The following is a 15856-nucleotide window of genomic DNA, read 5'->3' as shown; positions in this document are numbered from 1 at the left end:
GATTTACAGTATTTTAAGAAGAAACAGGAGTACGTCTCTACTTGTAGGGTGGTGGTGTTCATTATTTGTATGATGGTGGTGTGAACTGAAATTGGGGTCCCATTGTGCTCAGCGCTGTACAGACACCTAGTGAGAGACAGGTCCTGCCCGGACAAACCTTGTTAGCACAACATTGCTGCTTACCTCTAGGATTAAAAATTTCAAACGGAGGGTTGAAAATTGACAAGGTCGAATATGGTCCCAGACATCTTCCTTTCTGTCTCACCTCTATGCCCTGTTGTGACTTGATTTCTCTCTGCTTTCTCAGTCGGACAATAGTCATCTCCACAACCCCGTGTACGAGCCCCAGAGAAGTAATGGCCTGAGTGACGAAACTACTGAGGAAGATGGTGGTGAGGGTGGGGAAAAGCCTCAAGGAGAGCCTGTCCGATTTGGATGGGTGAAAGGGGTGATGGTGAGTTTTTTGTTTTGTTTTGTTTTTTTTGCTGCCTACAGACCAGAAGGAAGTGTAATGGGAGACCTCGGGTCCTATGCTGGCAACAATTCACGTACAGCCCGATCTCGCCACCTTCACTCTCCCCAAGTTGTAGATCACTCCTACATTGACTTCAATGGGACCATACAGAGGGTAATGGCTTGTGTTTGAAAGTCAGTGCAGAACTTTTCTTCTCCCTGGGTTCACTGTATAATCTAGCTTATTTTACTGTGACAAGTATGCAACCCTGATGCCTCATCTGCCAAGTATAACCCATTATATTAAGCCACATGATGGCAGGTGACGTTCAAACTCGATAAATGGCAGGTGATGTAGGTAGGGAGGAAGGATGGTCCAGGGGATCAGTCTAGGACTTTGGAGACCTTGGTTCAATTTTGTGTTCTGCTGAAGGCATTCTGTGTGTGTTACAGAGCCACCCTGTGCCTCAGTGTCTCCCCTGTGAAATGGAGATAATAGCACTTTACTTGCTGTGAGCTTAGGTACATTAAAGACCGTGAGATGCTCGAATACTAGGGTGACATGGCAAATAGAAGACAGATTCAAAGGAAACAGTTGAATAATTGTTGCACATTACTAGGTTCTAACCTGACTGCCTCCACTGGGTATCTTTGCAGCAAGCTCAGGGAAGTCGCTGCTCAAGGTGCCGAAAAAACAATCAAATGGTTAGGAGGTGTAAGGAATGGGATGAGAAATCATACTGAAAATATGTTCATTTCATTATATGTCAATCCAATGCCCTCACCTGGAAGACTCCGTTCAGTTCCGTTCACCCTATTTCAGGCAGCATACAACAGAAAGAATGTGGTACAGGGTGCAAGACCAGTGATGAAATAATTTGGGGCATAAGAAGGGTTCCATATGAAGGGAGATTTGAATTGGGAGTCATCTTAGAGATGAGACAGATAAGAGGGATGTGATAAAAGTATACATAACAATGAATGGTCTAGAGAGGGTAGATCAGACATTTCTATTAACCCGCTCTAATAATTAAGGCTACGTTTTAGTCATGAGTACTTTTTAGTAAAAGTCACGGACAGGTCACGGGCAGTAAACAAAAATTCACGGCCCGTGACCTGTCCGTGACTTTTACTATATACCCCTAACTAAAACTTGCGGGGGTGGGGAGTTACTCCGGGGGTGGCCCGGGGGGCGCCCTGGGTACTGGGGGGGTGCGGGCGCTGCGTGGGGGTGCAGCCTGGGGAAGCGCCGCGGGTACTCGGGGAAGGTGCAGCCCGGGGAAGGCGCCATGGGTGCTGTGGAGGGTGGGGCACAGCCTGGGGGGATGCCTCGGGTGCAGTGGAGGGTGAGGCCCAGGGGGGCGATGCGGGTGCTATGGGGTGGGGTTGGCAGGGCTGGGGCAGGCTCCCTACCCAGCTCCTGGGCAGCGGGAACTCCAGCTCCTAGCTCCACGTGCTGCCTCCTCTCCGCCCCAAGCCCCCGTTCTGAAGCTCCCATTGGCTGGGAACTGCAGCCAATGGGAGTTGCGGGGGCGGTGCCTGTGGGCAGAGGCAGCTCATGGAACTAGGAGCTGAGGGAGGGGAGTTCCTGTCACCCTTCCGGGGAGTTCCCCCCAGGTAAGCACCACCCTGCACCCCAGTCCCCAGCCCTGATCCCCCCCACACACCCAAACTCCTGCTGCAACTGGCCCAGGGGCTGCCTGAGCATCTCAGGTGGCTCCCAGCCCAGCCGCACTGTGCTGCTGCGGAAGTCATGGAGGTCATGGAATCCCTGATTTCCCTGACCTCCGGGACAAACACGGAGCCTTGCTAATAATACAAGAACAAAAGGGTCCTTCAACGAAATGGCAAAGTGACATATTCAAAAAACAATAAAAAGAAATGCTTTTTTTTTTTTTAACACAGAATGCACAATGGATCTGTGGAACTCATTGCCACAAGGTATCAGAGGTAGCATGTTCAGGTAGAGAGGAAGGATGGTCCTGTGCTGAAGGCATGAGCCTGGCCCCTGAGAGACTCAGGTTCAATCCTCTACTCCACCACAGACTTCCTGTGTGATTTTGGGGAAGTCAGGCTACATCTACACCTCAGGCTAGGAGCGTGATTCCCTGCTTGTGTACATGTATTTGCGCTAGCTCTCCTCAAGCTCGCGTGAGTATAAATAGCAGTGCAGCTGCAGTGGCATGTGTAGCAGAGGCAGTGAAGGCACGGACGAGCCATGCCGAGTAGAGACCCACCAGCTTCACGTTCGTGGATTCTAAGGCCAGACGGGGCCATTGTGCTCATATACGCTGAACTCCTGTATAACACAAGCCAAAGACCTTCTATAAAATAATTCCTAGAGCAGATCTTTTAGGGAAAAAAAACATCCAGTCATGAGCAGGGAAGTCACACCCTTAGCTTGCAGTATAGATGTAGCCTCCATCTCTCTGTGCCTGTGTTCTCCAACTGTAATGGGGATAATAGCAAGAGGCCTGGCCTACCTCAGAGTGGTGTTGTGAGAGTAAATATACTGAAAGGTTGTGACGTTCTCAGCTATGGCCATGGGGGTTACAGAAATACCTAACACAGATAGATCACTGAGGCCGAGAGCTTAGCAGGATTCCGAAGAGGATGCAGTGTTGCCAAGCGGATGGAGCACTGGGCTAAGATTCATGAGACCTGGGCTCCATTCCCTGCTTTGTTGCTGGAGAGGCTGTGAGCAAGTCGCTTCCCTGCCCTGTGCCTCAGTTTTCCCATCTGTAAAATGGGGGATGATGATCCTGACCTGCTTTGTAAAGCTCTTTGAGATCTACTGATGAAAAGTGCTAGATAAGAGCTAGACATAGACTTGGATAATACGAACACCACAGAGTTGCAATAGGAAGGATTTAAAAACTTCTAGAAGGGAAATTAAGCCTCCTGCTTCAGGGCTTAAACCAGCCTCTGGCTGATGAGGTTAGGAGGAAACCTTCCTGTGGGCTGGTCACTCCACTTCATGGGTCTCAAGCATTTGGCACTGGCCACTATTGCAGATAGGATATTGGACTTGAGGAGCCATAGGTCTGAGCTGGCAATTCTGCTGTTTCTCTATTCACGCTCACTGTTAGCTATGCAGACGATCACATGAGATTAATGTGGCTGTTTTCCTTCTAGGTTCGATGCATGCTGAACATCTGGGGTGTGATTCTCTATCTGCGATTGCCCTGGATCACTGCACAGGCAGGGATTGGTAGGTGCAGCTCCATTCTCTAGAGTTGCCAGCAACAATTATATTTGACATAATTTGTTTAATTGTAAACCCTGACAGAGTGTTTGGCACTATTCAAGACACCATGAAAACAGTCCCTCCCTTCCCCGATATCCTTAGGCCCAATTCTTAAAGGTATTCAGGGGTCGCTGCGCCCCCCATTGCAAAGCCTACTGATTTAGGAGCCTAAATCTCATTTTCTAAAGTTATTTAGGCACTTAGGAGACCAAATCCCATTGACTGAGGGATTTAGTTCCTAAATCTTTTTTGAAAAGAAGACATAGGCTCCTAAATCTGTTAATTGTTGCAACACTTAACTCAGCAATGCCTAAATACCTTTAAAAATCTGGGCTTTGGTGTCTATGGGACAGCAATGGAGAAGATGGGCTAGGGATATAGACAGGCAGATGCAATATAGAAATTGGGCTCAGAAGAGGACATGGGCCCTTATCGACATCCTGGAAGAAGTGGGTTGAGGGGAAGGGTGACTTTATGGATCAATGTACGGGGCACCAAGGAAAAGAGTCAGAGATGGTGGTATTGCTTTCTTCACCAGGCAACAAAGTGAAAATAGTTCCTCTTCTCTGCAGCGCTCACATGGCTGATTATCTTCATGTCTGTGACAGTAACGAGCATCACAGGCTTGTCCATCTCTGCCATCTCCACCAACGGCAAAGTGAAATCAGGTAGTGCTTGGCTCCCATTTTCCTTCTGAGGGCTGGCCCTGGTCTCTCCTGGGGGAGGAGAGGGGGAAGAGGTCCCAGCTGGCACAGATCTCTCTCGGCTGATCCCGGTCTCTCTGGTTGGAGGGGAAGGGGAACAGGTCCCAGGCAGTCCCTCTCACCTAAGGCTGGTCCCTGGATATGGGGAAGAAGTGGTGATAGAAGCTGTCAGCAACTGGCTGGAGGGGAGATGGCTCCTCCTGAGGCTCTGGCCCCCAGGATCCCTGGACCCAGCTCCCTGCTTCCCAGAACTCTGGGCTGCCATCCCCTCAAGCTACCTCCTCCATCTCTTCTGCTTCTGGGCCCACTCTGGCAGGAGATAGAGCGGCTCAGCAAGGACATTCACATGACTTGTAGAGGAGTCTATGGCTAAGGGGGGGCAGTCCTGGGTGAAACAGAAATATGAAATCTCTGACGTGTTAAAGAAAGGTTCAGTCTGGTTTTGTCTTATCAACACCTAGTTCCCTCATGCCGATTTCTCAAGGGTTTGCTCTTGTCTAGTTCTAAGTCACTGTTCCAATCTCCCTTCAAACTCTTCCTTCTCCTAGGAAGGGATTCTTTATGAGCACAAAATTAATGCTTTTTAATTAGAGATGGGCCTGTCTCAAAATTCCAGATCCAGACTTGCCTGAACTTTGATATTCAGACCCTGATAAATTGCCTTGTAAAATGTTGAGCATCTTATCCTATCTCCCTGTGTCATTGTCACTCATCGTGCATACAGTGCATGGATGTAGATAGGTGTCTGCCACACAGGCTTTTGTGGTCTACTTGTCATTAGTTTGTGCGGAGGACAAAGAGTCATTAAGGACATGTTGTTTGGGTCATGAATATCTGTGATCACCTCAGGTGCTGCAGTGCTGATCCTGCGTGTGAAGTATTTAAACAACGAAATGTTTCTGGCATGTGTTAGGTGGCACCTATTTCCTTATCTCAAGAAGCCTCGGTCCAGAGCTGGGTGGTTCCATCGGTCTCATATTTGCCTTTGCGAATGCCGTGGCGGTGGCCATGCACACAGTGGGCTTTGCGGAAACTGTGCGTGATCTGCTCCAGGTAAGGAATCCGAGTTGTTTCACGATGCCCCTCCCGCCCCCCCCCCCCCCGATTTCATCCGCAAGAACTTGTACCGTGTCAACATTTAAGTCCTTCTTAAAGGCCAACTTCTGCCATGCTGCCGACGGTGAATCTAGTTGTACAAAAAAATCTGTATTTGTTCTTTCTCTTTCCCCTCAACTTTTCTGTCATTAAACTTTTTGCTCTTGACATGCCATTGCGTGTGCATTAATCATAAGCAAATTAATAATCAATAGTTGATACATGAATGGTAATTAATCACTTATAGCCACTGATTAGTTATCAATACTCAAATCAATAACCAACAATTAATAATCAACAGCAATCAATAACCATGGAAATCATGCTAATTAGAGATGACAATGACCTAGTTGCTCTTCCATTCCACATGTTTGCCAGTTCAGGCTTGTTCCATACAGCCTGCTCCTGCCTGGTTTGAAATTGGAAATTTGTTTTTTTAATGATTCACATTTGTTTTAAATATCATTTTAAAGCTGTTTATTTAGGAAGTATAAATGACTTTACAGATCCATACCACAAACACACCGAAAATTATATAGACCCATCCATTCACGCAGTGCTCTATGGAACTTAGGTAAGACACAGCCCTGGCATTGAAGAACTCACAGTCAGTAGGTCCATAATGTTTTAATGTAAAATAAAAGTCTAGAAAAGTGCCTGGCAGACCAGATTTAAGGTCACTGCCGACTGAAATGACTTAGCTGGTTGAATGTTGGTACAAAAGAATGATGGTTTTATAGGCCTCTTCATTCTCTATTGGTTTTTAATAAAAAGAGGAATTTAAAAGTACAGAAAGACATAAGGAAGTGAAGGAATCGGATGCGGTCTGTATGGTTAGGTTCAACTCTGCCATCAGCTTCCAGAACTGCAGACTGCTGACTTGGGCTTCCTTTCCCAGGAACATAACTCGCCCATTGTAGACCCCACAAATGACATCCGCATCATCGGGGTCATCACAGTGACAGTGCTACTTGGGATTTCCTTGGCTGGAATGGAATGGGAAGCAAAGGTAACGGTCTCAATTGTTAGGATGAATGTAGGAATTTCCATACCACAACACATCCATGGTCCAGCTAGTTCAGTATCCGGCCTCCAACAGCAGCCAAAGCCAGTTGCTTCAGGGAATAGTGGACCTATACCCTCCCTCCAATAATACACCTAATTGCAAGGTTCTTACCACCAGGAAAATTCTTCCTGATCCTTCCTGATGATTGGGTTTTGCCCTGCAGCATAAGCATTGTCAGCCTAGATATAATTTTCTTCTGACTGTTGAAACTGCAGAATCTGTTCTCATTCATACCAATATCCAAATCTTTCTTGAATCTTATCACCGCGTTTGCCTCAGTGTTGTCCTTTGTCTGCTTCATTTGTTCAGATGCTGCTATTGGCCTCCTTTAACTAGCCACAAAAGCCTGCTGGCCAAGAAAACCTAGAGAGACAGACAAATACAGAAGACTGTGCAAGGCACGTCTCAAGGGTCATGCTGCATCTTGTAATACAGGTCTAGCCAGAACGGATGCTTAGCTCAGCCTGTTAGATTGGATGAGAACCATCTGTCCCCAAGTTTAGGAGGGGCAGGAAGCATGGTACAGAGGAGAGGTTGGGGGAAGAGGTTGGGTCGCTCCTTTGCACCAAGTAGCATTAGGGTATAAGCAGCATTGCAGCTTGGGAGGAATGCACAGGTTACTTACCCTGACCTACTAGTCACAAGGGCAGAATGTTGCTTCAGGGGGGCCTGTTTGCAGATTCCCAGCTGGCAGATGGGTTAAACTTAATTAGGAGTTGCCCACCGGTACTTTTCACTCCACCCCTTTGTACAGCGTTTGCAGCAGGTACTCAGCCAGCAGATTGTTCAGCTGGATTCTTTTGGTCTCGCAGGCACAGGTGCTGTTCTTCATCATCATCATGATTTCCTTCTTAAATTACATAGTGGGGACGGTGATTCCAGCCTCCGAGGAGAAGCAGGCAAAAGGATTTTTCAGTTACCGAGGTAGGTTCCAGCGGTGGCTAGAGGCAGGAGTTTGGGGGGGACTCTTACTAATTCTCATGGATGGCTGGGAGAGCCGGCGTGAATGACTGAGGTTTGCAAGTAAGCAAACAAACAGTGAAAAGGGAAGACAAACGCGTCCCCTAAAGGAAGAGGAAGGATGGTTCAGTGGTTAGGGAGGCAGCCTGGGACTGGGAAGACTCAGGTTCAAATTCTTGTTCGGGAGCAGACTTCCTGTGTGATCTCACGCAACTTGTCTCTGAGCCTCAGTTCCCCACCCGTACAGTAAGGATAATAGAACTTCCCTACCTCCCAGGGCGGTTGTGAGGCCAAAGCCATTACAAGATCGTGAGGCATTTGGGTACTAAGGTGGTGGGGGTCAGATATGCACATAAGCTGGCCAGAATGTATTTTCAGTCAGTTTACTGTGTCAACTGGAGTTTAGTTCTAATGGTTATGGTGGAATGGGAACAAAACCACAGTGAGGGTTGCACCAGAGTTTTCTATTCAGCAGGACTCTTAATTATGATAATGTGCTAACAAATGTTCTCCGCTACATGTCACAAAACGAGGAAGTCTTGGTGCTCAGACATCTCACCATAATCGCCGCTGTTCCATTTCGGTGGAGAGGGCCTGGTTAGTTTTGGTGGATTATATGGCTTTTGGATCATAGAATCATAGAAGATTAGGGTTGGAAGAGACCTCAGGAGGTCATCTAGTCCAACCCCTTGCTCAAAGCAGGACCATCTCCAACTAAATCATCCGGTCCAGGGCTTTGTTCTACTGGACTAGCATGATTATGGTTTATTTACAAATGTAGATGAATGCTCTAGTACAGTGTTGAACTGAACATTTCCATATGGTCACTTTGTTCTCAAGGTCCTGACAGTTAGTTGAGAGTAGGGCAGCATGTAACAGAAATGTATCTCGTTCAGGTCTGTTATGTGCCTGCAAGGAAAATAGCCTCTCACGTTAAGCGCCCGCTCTGGCCTGCTTGTTCTGAGTAAGAGCAGTGTGGTAATGATTAAAGCTTCCAGGGAGACAATGACACTTTCCTGAATGTTCTGCTGAACATTTGCAAGATGCTGGAGGCCCATAAGGATCTACATCCAGGGGCAGAGAGGTGAATGCTCCTGCCGTGTGTATGAGATGGACCCAGCCCGTGTGGCAGGGGACCCAGCTCAATACATGTTTCAGCCTGGTTCTGTGCAAACCGCTTTGGACCCTCATTCTGAGTGAAGAGCGGAAGACCATTGGGACTCTAGAGTTCTTGTGGGTGTCATTTACCAAGCATACAAGTATGGCATGAGCCTCATTTTCATAGGAGCTGAGCATCCACAGATCCCATTGATTTCACTCCTGGGGATAAAATATGCTGGCATTTGTCTTAATTACCATTTACTCTTTGACGTAAGAAGGATCAAAATGAATCGGCTGAATGTGGCTATTTGTTGCTGTCAAACAGAACGCCCATTTATTGCCAGGGAAAGGGCTTATCACTGAGAGAGCTTGATGGATCAATGGATGAAACAGTCGTGATAATTAAGGCTGTGATGAAATGGTTCTCTTTCATTTAGTGAGTTTCTCCATTTCTGCTGGAATCATTCTCATCCCCTGGAGCAAAATCTCCAGGCAGGCAGTGGCAGAATAATTTTTTATATCTAGAAGCATCTTTAATTTGGACTCCGCCCTGTCCACTTTAAGGCCCGACCCTATAACAGATTGAGGGGTAAAAATAGCAAACAAGAAATTAGCTCATGACGCATCCTTTCCCAGCCCTCCTTAGAGTTTGTGTTGTCTGTGTAGACCTTCATTTCACAATCAGATTGGCATGGGCAGATCCATACACCTGTGCAGGAGCCCAGGCCCAGATTTATAAAGGTATTTAGGCACTTTTGAAAAAGGCACATAACCCTCTAAATCACTTAGGCCTTGCTTTTAAATACCTTTAAGAAACTGGACACATGTGTAGGCAAACCCACTGATCTGCCTGCAAACACAGAGTCTTAGACTGTGAACTCTGATCTAACTTTATGACAAGAAAGCACATAGCATGTTTTAGGGTGCTGTATAAATAACAATGAAACGCTGCAAGGTTGCCTCTCAAGAGCCGTTCGTCACTGCAGCTACTGTTTCAACGATTGCCTTTAAAATGAAAGAAACGAGATTAAAATGATCTAGTAGATTGGAATTGATAGATAAATATTTTTCTCCTCCAGCTGATATTTTTGCTCAGAACTTTGTGCCAAATTGGCGTGGACCAGATGGCACCTTCTTTGGTTTGTTTTCCATTTTCTTTCCATCAGCAACTGGCATCTTGGCTGGAGCCAACATTTCAGGCGATTTGAAGGTAGGTTTTTACTACTCCTGGCCAATACAGCATCACAAGGGCAAGCGTCCCAGGTTGTGTGCTATAGGCAGGAATGAGGTAGTGCTGATCAAGCTCTGTGTGTCAGAAATGGGCAAACTCCAGAGTCGGCAAAACTTCCTTGATTGGCTTTTGATTTTGTAAATCCAAGAGCAGGCATGGTTTGGATCCAGGTCCTGCTTTACTTGGACAATTTTTTGGTCTATCTCTGTTTTAGAGCTGGCCAAAATATTTTTATTTTCAAAACATTTTATCCAAATTTTGAAAGAACAGTAAAAATAATTTAAAAAAACCCCCAGATGTTTTATTCATTTTTTGAGCAGCGATGGAACTGGTTGACATTTTTAAAATTTTAACACAAAATTTCAAGAAATGTTCATGGATATATATTTTTTACTGCATTTCCAACTAGCTCTACTCAATCGGTTCTTGGATCCTGATCCTGCGCCCATCACCCATATAGAGGCCCAGTTACATTAGCACAGGGGTCCAAAGCCTCTTGCAGGATTGAGGCATTGGATTACACAGCGATGGATGCGCTACAAGACTCTACATAGAATAGAATAGAATTAATACTGGGCTGCCTACATTTATTGCACAGACATGGTTGAACTGATTTGGATAAATCAGTTGCCCGTGCAATAAATTGAACTATTTTTGAGGTTAGAGAAAGTCTGGTAAGCTTCGTTTCTTCATTTCCACAGGTCTCTGCCCTTGCTGCCTGGGGCATGAGTGCCAAAATCATGTGAGGAAGACCGTTCCTGCAGAAGTGTTGAGCTAGCCGCAGATTAGAAATGAATGGAAATCTCTCCAAAAGGCTTGGGCTCAGGAGATTCCCAGCTCATTTTGCATCCCAAACAAATGTCAGATAGTTTGGCTATAAGTATCCAAATTCAATCAGTTATAGATGGACCCAGCATGCTGATTTGGACTGGCATGCCGAACGCTCCGGAGTTTGGATCCAAGGGTTTGGGTTGCATGATAAATGGAAACCCAGCCCTTCTTAAAGAGGAGGTGCTTATTAAAGACGAGAGCAACAAACTATAGACACAAACAAACAGGCTTCTGCACAGCCCAACTTTGTCTTCCTTATTCACCAGGGATCACACCCTCCTCCCTTGTAGTGACATATTTATAAAGTTCAAGTTTAGGGCCATTTCTGGCACCTTGGATCCTTACGAGGCTTGTCCAGCCTGACAGCTGTTTAGTTGATTTTATAGCTCCTATCTTGTACCCGAAGCTTTACCCTACTTTAAACCTTAGTTCCTCCTGTACCACTGACACATTGGGCAGTCCAGTTCCTCTATTGATCAGTCACTCGCTTGTTGTGATACTTCTTCCCAGATGAGGCCAGTGCATGCAATATCCTCTGTCACTGTCACTTTAAGTAGATTAAAACAACGTTCAGTACGACATGCTCTGAGATTTCCAACACGCCAGCCCATCAATCCCACTTCACCTCCAAACATCTAGCACCGAAAGTGGGCTTTGCAGAGTGCCCAGCAGGTTAAGAAATCCAGACTCTGGACAAAGCAAGTATCAGGTTGAAAGCTGTCCTGTGGTTTTTGAGTATCTAGGAGTGTTTTCTCTTCTTTATGGCTACAAAAATGAAAGGTAATTTTGTGGTGCCTATGGAAAGCTGCTGTGTAACTCTGTGGTTGCCTTGCTTAGGATCCAGCTGTAGCCATTCCCAAAGGCACTCTGATGGCTATATTCTGGACTACAATATCCTATCTGGCTATTTCTGCTACAATTGGTAAGTAACATGCATAGACTTAATCCATGGCAGTGGTGGGGAAGTGACAAATGATTAAATGTTCATGGTTAATTTAATGCTTTCATGTTATTAGGGACAGGGCAATTCCCAGTTATCAGGAATCCTGGGACACAGGGCACTTTGATTCAGTCTGGCTCAGATACCCATTCTGATCCTGGGTACCAGCAGGGGTGCAGAGTAGAGGGGCATTAAACAGTAAAAAGACAGACTAATAAAATTATAGTTTGATGATTTTTTTTTTTTAATTTCATGATTTTTTGAGATCTGACTCAGGAATTTTGACCTCTTGAGATTGGCAACCCTGCAAGTGTCTCCAAAGAATTCAACCCAGGTTTGACACTGGGCCCAGTATGTACTATCCATGGTATGGAACCTTGGGAGCTTTAGTTAGCACTGGGTGGATGCCTATGCAGGGTGGACATGTCTGATACAGCTGAAAGTTACTTTAAAAACAAAATTAGTACAAGTTAATTCCAGGAGCAGCCAGGAACTTGGGACACTGGGCAAAATGAATGGGCAGTCTGTGATAGCCGCCATCTTGGTTGGGACATTGGAGATTGGAGGTCCCTGGTTCAGAGGGGAAAGCATAAGCTGCTACAGCTTGAGCTAAAGCTCTCTAGATGGGGACTGTGACAGACTTATCTCCTCTGTGGATCAGGCACAGAAGGGCACCTGTAACACACATTCAGTAGTGGGTTACAATTACACAGGGACCTTTGTTAAAGCACATCTGGGCATCATGCATCGTATTGGAAAAGAAAGATTGGGAAGTGAATGAGAGCTGTTCCCTCCTAGGCGCCTGTGTGGTACGAGATGCCTCTGGGAGCCTGAATGACTCCATTCCTTTTGGCTCTCCGGGCTGCGAAGGACTTGCTTGTGACTATGGGTGGAACTTCACGGAGTGTGCTCAGAAGCAGAGCTGTAACTATGGACTCAGCAATTATTACCAGGTACTGTCACTCTGGTGCTCTCAGCAGCATGGCTTAGAAGGCTGAAACAGGGTTGGTCACTTTGGCCTGGGGTGCGCAAAATCCTAAGATATCCATGGCTGGTGGTTCTGACCCCCTTCCCGTCCCCACCCCAGTTCCTTTGCTGTACTCTGTTAGGTCTGCATTAGCGCCCCTCAGAGCGGAAGTAGTGGTCACATCCCAATGCAGCCAGTAGCCACTGAGGGTGATAGGTCAGTTGCCTGAATTGCTGCTTTCTCTCTTTTAAAAAAGTAACTTGCCACAAATGAGGAAGGGGTCCTACAGATAATGGGCTCTTTCCCTACGCCACCCTGATTCATTCCCAGAGCCTCCTGTGACATGAACGAGATGGGGCCCTGTGGGGGAAAAATCGCACGTGACCATGTAATTAAAGACTGTATTATAATGCATATGCACTAGAGGGCTGAGTTAAGGTTGCACAGGCAGCCTGAATACTGGCACTTCCTACCTTTTGAGTGCTTGACTTTGCAGTCTTAATAAGGTTCTTTTGATGTAGGGTGTTTTGGGCTGTAATAAGCTGTGCTCTGAGGAGCTCTGAGTGGTGGCTGTCAGAGTCTGAGGCTTGCAGGGGAAGGAGCCCAGGCTGTTAGGTGAGGGTGATGCTGGAGCGATCTATCGCCTCCTGTTTTTTCTGTAGAGTATGAGCATGGTATCTGGATTTGCCCCCCTGATCACGGCTGGAATCTTCGGGGCCACCCTTTCTTCTGCTTTGGCCTGCCTGGTCTCAGCACCCAAAGTCTTCCAGGTGAGATGGTGGCATGCTCAGGGGACCATGAAAACATCTCCAGCGTTGTCTTTCATGTATACAATAAACATGAGTCCACGGCAAGCTAGCAGGTCCCTGGCATTTCAGAGCCATAATTACAGGCTGAGTCTCCACCATGCGTAGGCATTGTGAGTTCTATAATAAGCTGGATAACCACCGTAGTTGGGCCTCACAATGCATCACTGGTAGGGTGACCAGATAGCAACTGTGAAAAAACAGGACAGGGGGTGGGGGGTGATAGGCGCCTATATAAGAAAAAGTCCCAAAAAACGGGACTGTCCCGATAAAAATGGGACATCTGGTCACCCTAATCACCGGGAATTGCCAGCTTTCTGGACAAATTCTTTAATCTGATATTCTTGATGCTTCTGGGGTTTTTGCTTGGAGCTCTGTTCCAGCAGATCCCATCATGTGGTGCAGCCCACGAGCTGGGGGTTATGCACATTGCTACTTTTTCATGCTGTCCCCTTGGCTTTGCTCCTACTTGGCTAATCCTAATGGGACAGATTCTGTCCTCAGTCACTCCCATGCAGCTTCTTCCCTTTCAGTGGGCTTGCAAGAGTATAAATGAGGCAGTATATGGCTCATTGCTTTTGTTCATTTTATGAATTAAGATAATTAAGGTGACATCTCCTGCCCTTTCCATAGTGCCATCCGTGGTAGCAATGCCCCATCAGCAGAGTACAAGTGTGCTAGGATTGTTACCACTGATATTGGGATGAAAGTTATTACAGTTAGCTTTTCCAAAGTGAAGGGGACCTGATAGCAGGAATGGGCAAACTGGTTCTAAAAATATATCAGCCCTCTAGGGTGGGGGCCAAATTCTGTTCTCACACTGTTAAATCTGGAGTAAGTCCACTCAAGAACAAGGATATACACTGAGCCAGTGAAAGTGCTTGGAGCTGAACCCTGGTTCAGTGGACCCTTGCTCTCATCTCTAACCAATAGTCCGCAGTGCCTGTCAAGTCTAGATGACATCTCTTTCTCTCCACAGTGCCTGTGCAAGGACCAGCTCTACCCTCTGATCGACTTCTTTGGGAAGGGCTATGGGAAGAACAACGAGCCGATCAGGGGTTACATGCTGACCTACATCATAGCAGTGGGGTTCATTCTTATCGGTAAGTGCCTCAGATTTAATAGGCTGCCAGATCCAGTAGGTAGTTTTCTCTCCTTTTTTTCTACAGGCCGATTAATGATCAGTGTGGTGCCGGGTGGCTCTTTCTTTGTCAAACCAAATTCCTGCCTTTGTTAACTTCTTCCACTGTGGTATGAAAAATAGCTGCAGGTTTCCTACACACAGGAGGCCAGAAGATAAAACTATATTCTACCAAAGGATGAGTGCAAGGTAGATTGGGAGAGCCTAATTCCACCCTCTCTTACACGCTTGGCTAGTCTGGAGTAGAGTTACTCCATATTTACACCCAGGTGAGGGGAGATCAGGCCCAGATATTTCTTACCTTCATGGAACAAAATGTCAAATCTAAGAGAGTTCTGTCCTTCGCTCAGCAAGAAGATTCTGATGGCTACTTCTCCAGTTGCACTGAAACCTGACCAGCCAAGCCAGCACTGAGCGCAATTCCCTCCCAGGAGCAGGGAGCTCAGTAGGGCATATGTTAAACCACTAAGACACGGCTGCTTTTTTAACTGAAGTTTGATCTTGATGGAAGGGGCTAATCCTTCCCCAGGTGCATTCTAATATTAGGGGGAAGAGTCCTTTCATAACAAATACACAGGGAAAGAGAGAGCTGGAAGTAGAACCCATATCCAATGGCTCTTCAATATCATAGAATCATAGAATACCAGGGTTGAAAGGGACCTCAGGAGGTCATCTAGTCCAACCCCCTGCTCAAATCAGGGCCAATCCCCAATTTTTGCCCCAGATCCCTAAATGGGCCCCTCAAGGATTGAATTCACAACCCTGGGTTTAGCAGGCTAATGCTCAAACCACTGAGCTATCCCTCCACCCCTAAGTTGTTGATGGACATCTTAGAAATCTCTACGATAGCTGGAACAATCAGCCAGGGCTCTCAGTTTCTTCTTGATTTTCACCTTTCTCCCATTCTCAGAGGTTGAGTTGGCCAGGGTGTAGCAAATGCACTAATGAGCCATCCCTCTCTTTCCCTTCCCTGTAGCGGAATTGAACAGTATTGCCCCAATCATCTCCAACTTCTTCCTGTGCTCGTACGCACTCATCAATTTCAGCTGTTTCCACGCCTCCATCACCAACTCACCGGGTGAGTGATCGCTACACTGGTTCTCGGTAGCTACACCCGTCTTGTTGGCTGGGAGGTAGTGTCAGGGGTCTCTGAGCTTTATAAGGCTGGAGGGTCACTCTCTGCATCAGGGTAAGGTGTGAGACCTAGCCCAAAAGTTTCATAGTAAGAAGCTCTTTGAGCTGAACAAGGCGATATGCTTGGAGGATCCATGGTGATTAGGAGATGGGGAGTATCTTCAATTCCATAAACAGAGC

At 46.6% G+C, this 15856-nt stretch overlaps 1 protein-coding gene across 2 annotated transcripts in view; it reads left to right on the top strand.

Moving 5' to 3' along the window:
• SLC12A3 (solute carrier family 12 member 3) overlaps positions 1–15856 on the top strand; it is a 37588-nt gene that overhangs the window by 2549 nt on the left and 19183 nt on the right. The window contains exons 2-13 of one of the 2 annotated variants that reach the window (XM_074968530.1): positions 308–454; positions 3589–3664; positions 4273–4368; positions 5318–5457; positions 6398–6508; positions 7378–7489; positions 9706–9836; positions 11526–11610; positions 12427–12581; positions 13258–13365; positions 14381–14504; positions 15519–15620. In XM_074968530.1, the coding sequence (XP_074824631.1) occupies positions 308–454; positions 3589–3664; positions 4273–4368; positions 5318–5457; positions 6398–6508; positions 7378–7489; positions 9706–9836; positions 11526–11610; positions 12427–12581; positions 13258–13365; positions 14381–14504; positions 15519–15620 (1387 nt within the window). The remainder of the gene's footprint in view (positions 1–307; positions 455–3588; positions 3665–4272; positions 4369–5317; positions 5458–6397; positions 6509–7377; positions 7490–9705; positions 9837–11525; positions 11611–12426; positions 12582–13257; positions 13366–14380; positions 14505–15518; positions 15621–15856) is intronic. The other variant, XM_074968531.1, reaches the window with a different exon arrangement.

This window comes from Natator depressus, chromosome 12 (genome assembly GCF_965152275.1).
Source record: "Natator depressus isolate rNatDep1 chromosome 12, rNatDep2.hap1, whole genome shotgun sequence".
NCBI lineage: Eukaryota > Metazoa > Chordata > Testudines > Cheloniidae > Natator > Natator depressus.
This window is presented reverse-complemented; position numbering and strand designations above follow the sequence as displayed.